This window comes from Cebus imitator, unplaced genomic scaffold (genome assembly GCF_001604975.1).
Source record: "Cebus imitator isolate Cc_AM_T3 unplaced genomic scaffold, Cebus_imitator-1.0 Scaffold76, whole genome shotgun sequence".
In the NCBI taxonomy this organism is placed as follows: Eukaryota; Metazoa; Chordata; class Mammalia; order Primates; family Cebidae; genus Cebus; species Cebus imitator.
Genome location: NW_016107391.1, coordinates 1,905,196 through 1,911,116, shown reverse-complemented (window position 1 = coordinate 1,911,116; position 5,921 = coordinate 1,905,196). Strand labels below are relative to the sequence as shown.

The following is a 5,921-nucleotide window of genomic DNA, read 5'->3' as shown; positions in this document are numbered from 1 at the left end:
AAAAAAAAAAAAAAAAAAAAGTGATTATATATAGTGCCAGTTTCCTCAATGGAATAATAGGTATCACCACTAGGTTCAGCTCAGACAGAACGATAGAATCAAATGCAAAGATGTATTTTGATTTTAAAATATATTAAGATTTTTGTTAAGAAGCAATAGATTTGTCTAATTATTTTGGCTCAGATAAATTCCTGAGTATATCTTAATTAAACCGGTGTACAGCATTCCAGGGTAGTTCTGAGAGATCAGATTTGATTTATTTTTTAATCACATAGATGAAGTAAGAATTGACCATAGCTCTAGTATGCTCTTCTTAAAACCCATTCACTTTTGAGGTGGATACAATGTGAGAACAAAGGTCGCTGTAAGAAAATACTTGGAAAAGGGAAGTCTACATACATTTAAGGTTGATAACAATATTTAGTAGTGAAATTTCCATCTTCCAAGTAAGAAAGTGTAAAAATACCAGCATGTGTTTTCTAAGTCATAAAAGTGACTAATAAGGCTTCTTAAGGTAATCATAACATGCTTGCAAGGCTGATGGCCTCCAACTCTGTCCTAAAACATTTACCTCTATGGGAGTTCCACAACATGGGCAGTTCTTAGAGTTCTTCTCTAGCCACTCTTTACTTTCCAGCTCTTCCAGTGCCTTCTGAATCACCCTCTTACCATACCTTTGTTCCAAAAATCTTTTATTGGACTCATCTGCTTGCAGGTATTCATTTCGTAAGTCCATTAATTTCTCTAGAAAGTGAAATGGAAAATTAACTTTTACTAATGGTTACTAAAAATAACTTAAAATGGCACTTTTTTTTCCAACTCGGACCAGACAGAATGGCTCCCGCAAAGAAGGGTGGCGAGAAGAAAAAGGGCCGTTCTGCCATCAACAAGGTGGTGATGTTGATGCAACTGGAAGTATACAGTTAAAGACTGACTTATCTAAAAGACACAAAGGTTGAAAGACATTTTCCACTAAGTCAGCACCATTAACCATTTGATAATGAAGAGGCCTACCTACAAGATGCTGGCTGATGCAACTGAAATTACCTATCCACTCTTTCCACTCAGGGTACTTTCTTGGAAATAATGACACTCTGCTAACACTAGCAAGTAATAACTACAATAATAATAGTATTAATAATTACTTTTTTTTTTTTTTGATCCCACTCTGTCTCCTAGGCTGGAGTGCAATGGTGCAATCTGGTTCACCACAACCTCTACCTCCTGGGGTCAAGTGATCCTCCCACCTCAGTAACCTGAGTGCCTGGGACTACAGGTGTGCATTACCACATCCCATTAATTTTTATATTTTTTTGTAGAGACAGGGTTTTGCCACGGTGTCAAACTCCAGGACTCAAGCAACGCCCTGCCTTGGCTTGCCAAAGTGCTGAGATTACAGAGGTGAGCCATTGTGCCTGGCCCCATTTTGCATTTTACATGTATTATCCCACTGTTTCTCAAACTATTTATGATAAAGAACCATTTTTTTTTCTCCACTGTCAAAAGTTTCTAACCCTCTCAATTTCTGTATCTTATTATAGACCAGTATAACAAATTTAACAATTTTGAATAGCACTATATTAGTTCCCTTTATCCTTAAAATAACCCTGCATAGTTACTGTTATCTGCTCCAGCTGCAATTTTGTGAAGTAGCTGTTATCATCATCCCTGTTCGTCTGAGAAAGACTAAGCCACCAAAGTCCAGTTAAATCGACATTAAGGACCTGATTTATGATTCCTTATCTCGGCTGGAGATGACAAACACGTTTCCCTTCTATGTCTATTTCATCAGAGGGTAGTCTTCTGAGGTGCCATGTTGAGGAAGATTCTGAGGCTTCTCTGGGCTCAAGGAGAAAGCATTTGATGACTGGTCAAACACATGTGCCATGGAGACAAGAATGGCAGCTTAGATGCCCTGCATTTGCCATCCAGGATCTACATTATTCCATGTTCATAGAGTTTGCTGTGCCATTCCTTCTGGAATGTTCCTCCCTGATATCTGCATGGTTTTTCTTACCTCCTTCAACCCTTTACTTAAACCATTTTGCCAGTGAGACCTCCCCTGGCTTCTGTAACTAAAATCCCAAGTCCCTTCCCCTTCAGAACATTTCATATCCTATCCTTGCTTTATTTCTTCTGGCTCCTCAGCACTTACACCACCTGATATCCTTATTTTGTTTTCCTGTCTCCGCTAGTAGTATGTAAGTTCCATAAGGGCAGAGATTTTTGTCTCTTTTGGTCACTACTACAGTCCCAGAGCCTAGAACAGTCACTGACACAGAAATATCTGTTGGATGAAGACTTCCAAATTGAAGAATGATGTCATAAGGCGCTGGGAGGGGAGTGAGATGTCGGGGAGAGATTGGGGATGGGGTATGGGTTCACATAGTTAAAACATACCTGCAGTCACCTTACATGGAGAGACCCCATGGTAGGTCAACCTGCACAAGGTACAGAAGGCAAAATTGCAGCTGGAGCAGATACCCATGGTGCAGCCAGGCTCCTGCATCACAGGCAGCTGGCAGCATGGGCGGGGGCAGTATACCACATCTGCCATCAGGTCCAAGGTGGACTGGAGGAGAAGGCGGTCATAACGGGCAAATAACTCTGCTTCTACTAGCTCTTTGACCTAGAGGGAAATACAAAACACCATAGGTTTGATGATTCCACAACCAGTTCTGAACCTAAGAAGATTCTTAGGATGATAGCGTAAAACAGATGGGCACATAAACGAAAACCTCTCTTTCACTTCAAAATCAAACCAAGTATATATATTGACTGAGATGGCAATATATACTACACATATAGTTTGTTAAAACTAAGAAAAGTGTACAATTTATTTTATATTTTAGTTTTATTTCTTTAGAGATGGGGTCTTGCTCTGTCGTCAGGACTGGAGTGCAGTGGTGCAATCACAGCTCATTGCAGCCTTGAACTCCTGGGCTCAAGTGATTCTCTACCTCAGCTTCCCAAGTAGCTAAGACAACAGGCATTTGCCATCATGCCTGACTGACTTTTTTTTAAGACATGGAGTCATGCTATTTTGTATAGGCTGGTTTTAAACCCCTAGTTTCAAGCGTCCTATCTTGGCCTCCCAAAGTGCTGGTATTATAGGTATAAGCTACCATGCTAGCCTTGTATGATTTAAATGTGTAGCTTATTTTAAGTAAAATTATGCTTTAATAAGAAAACAAAAAACTGACCGGGTGCAGTGGCTCACGCCTGTAATCCCAGCACTTTGGGAGGCCAAGGTGGGAGAATCACTTGAGGTCAGGAGTTCAAGATCAGCCTGGCCAATATGGTGAAACCCTATTGCTACTAAAAATACAAAAAAAAAAAAAAAAATTAGCCAGGCATGGTGGCGGGTGCCTGTAATCTCAGCTACTCAGGAGGCTGAGGCAGGAGAATCACTTGAGCCCGGGAGGCAGAGGCTGCAATGAGCTGAAATGGCGCCGCTGCACTCCAGCCTGGGTGACACAGCAAGACTCTGTCTCAAAAAAACAAAACAAAACGACAACAACAAAAAACCTAAGTAGGCTGTACTTACGCTAAAGTCTGTAAAAAAGTCGGTTAATCATTCAAGAGATGTCCCCTTCAAATCCCAACCTCACACAAGGATAAGCTAGTGATTCCCCAAAGTTCATGGGATCCTAGCAGATATACAAAGTAAATTACCACAGTTATTTAATAACTACTTTAACACTCATCCTTGCCCATTGCAAGGCCAAAGGAAGCATTCCATTTGCTTAAGCAGTAGACTAAGACAACAGAATTCTTAATGGATACAGTGAAACAACTTGTGGGCTGGCTCCAAGGCCTCAGACTGCCTCATAAACCCTATCAATGAAGTTCCCAAGAAGATATCTCCATTTGTGGAAGAGAATTAAGAGGCACCCATCAGCAGGGTATAAACAGTTACCTGACCAGGAGTGGCCACCGAAGGGCACTTTGGTTCTGGGCAGTTGAGGCACTGAACCTGGCCATCTCTGATCTGGATTTCAAAGTAGTCCTTCAGACAGGCTTTGCAGTACACATGCCTGCACTCCAAGAAGTACATGCATTCACTACCCAGCTTCTCACAGAAACAGATATTGCACAGGAACAATTTACTATTAAAGCATTTTATCTGCTGAGCTTGATCAAAGTCCAAGATTTCCTGGATCAGATTTGACAATGATTCCACATCCTGCACAGCTCTCTCATCCACAATTTCCTCTTGGTCTACATCAGATCCAGCAGCTCCTCCAAAATCTAGCTCTGTGTTGGGAGAGGCTTGAGCTGTCCTTCTCTGTACTTTTTTCTGAGAACCAATCTTGAGCTCAAAAGGAGAGACAATATTCAGGTATGCTAGGGTCTCTTCCTTAAGAAATTGCATCCAGGCAAACAGGACCACGCTGCCACGATGTTCTTCCCATAGATTGTCTAAGTGCTTGCATAGAGCAGATAGCTAGGAGAAAACACACGAAGACGTTGGTGAGTTTGGAAAGATGATGATGCTGCCAACTGTTGCTTTCCCTAGAAATCTTTTCCACTTGCACGTTAGGCCCTTATACTTCCTAACACTATTTTTTACTGCTATGATACACTGTGCTACAAGAAGTACAAACATTCTTATTGGAGTACTTCTTAAACTATTCAGCAACATGAGCTGGAGTAGAACACAAAGTCAGGAGCAAGAAGTACCATGAGAACAAGAGAAACAGGAAGACTCCATAAGACAGAGAAATAGCTGTACATTTTAGTCACTGAAATGGAGGCTTTTTTTATTTTCTTTAATCTTTTAGTATTGCCATAAATTTCATGTAGGAGAAAGAGATCTAGTTCTAAAAATAAACTATTTTTCTTCCATTAGGAGTCCTAGCCCTGTCGGTATCCTAGAATAATGGTTAGAAAAAGAATCATTTAAAAATACTATCCAAGTTTTAAAATTAATTTTCAGTTCTATCAAAAAGTCAACTCATCTGAAACAATCACTAACAGAATTCAGTCTCAGAGTCCTTGTTTAGATTTATAAGCTGCTTTTAACTAAGCAATCTGGGCTTATATCAGATTCCAGTTAATGGAGAAAAGCTGACTGACATTGACCCTGGTCCTAATCAGAAGCCCTCAGCATGATTTAGCAGCCATAGAGAAAGCTTACACTTCCTAAGCTAAGCAACTCAAGTTAAATTATTTGGAATTTTTCTCTTTAAAAGTGGTCTGTTCAATTTGAAAGGCAAATATAAGAGGATTTTCCATTAGAAATATAAAATATTTGTAATAGAGTACAGGAATTATAAGCAGCTTTTCTTTTTTACGTAAACATCCAAAAATAGACCTTCCAGAAGGCAAACCTTCCAAATGACAAAAAGGGACAAGATTTTCTGTTTCTTACACTCTGAGTAGTGCCACTGACTAAACCCTGCACAGGTACTACCTTACTTATTGATCAGTTAATATTTTTTTTTACATTGCATAAATATGCTTGTAAATCAACCATGCTTTTGAGTAATCTGCTAAAATCTGTAAAATGTGCTAAATACTAAAAGGGAGGCTCTGAGTGCTGTGTAAGTTACCAAGTCCTATGAAGAAGCCATTCTCCAACCTCTTTTCTTCTCCAGTCCCTTCTCAAGAGAAGCAGCTGGGGCTGGGCGAGGTGGCTTATGCCTATAATCCCAGCACTCTGGGAGGCTGAGGCGGGTGAATCACCCAAGGTCAGTTAGAGACCCAGCTGGCCAACATGATGAAACCCCATCTATACTAAAAAATACAAAAAATTAGCCGGGCGTGGTGGCAGGCACCTGTAATCCCAGCTACTCGGGAGGTGAGGAAGGAGGATCGGTTGAACCTGCTAAGTGGAGATTGCAGTGAACTGAGATTGCACCACTGCACTCAAGCCTGGGTGACAGAGCAAGACTCCATCAGAGGGGTGAGGGGAGAGG

The 5,921-nt window shown here is 40.7% G+C and overlaps 1 protein-coding gene and 1 long non-coding RNA gene across 6 annotated transcripts in view; one reads left to right on the top strand and one right to left on the bottom strand.

The window, feature by feature from the left end:
- Positions 1-5,921, bottom strand: part of RNF14 (ring finger protein 14) — a 20,895-nt gene that overhangs the window by 6,144 nt on the left and 8,830 nt on the right. For all 5 annotated transcript variants that reach the window (XM_037739894.1, XM_037739895.1, XM_017532271.2 and 2 more), the window contains 3 exons: positions 3,920-4,447; positions 2,401-2,629; positions 572-744 (listed from right to left, as the gene is read on the bottom strand). In XM_037739894.1, the coding sequence (XP_037595822.1) occupies positions 572-744; positions 2,401-2,629; positions 3,920-4,447 (930 nt within the window). The remainder of the gene's footprint in view (positions 1-571; positions 745-2,400; positions 2,630-3,919; positions 4,448-5,921) is intronic.
- Positions 660-5,921, top strand: part of LOC119471827 — a 20,374-nt gene continuing 15,112 nt past the window's right edge. The window contains exons 1-2 of the long non-coding RNA XR_005200914.1: positions 660-899; positions 2,260-2,268. This is a non-coding gene — a long non-coding RNA (uncharacterized LOC119471827). The remainder of the gene's footprint in view (positions 900-2,259; positions 2,269-5,921) is intronic.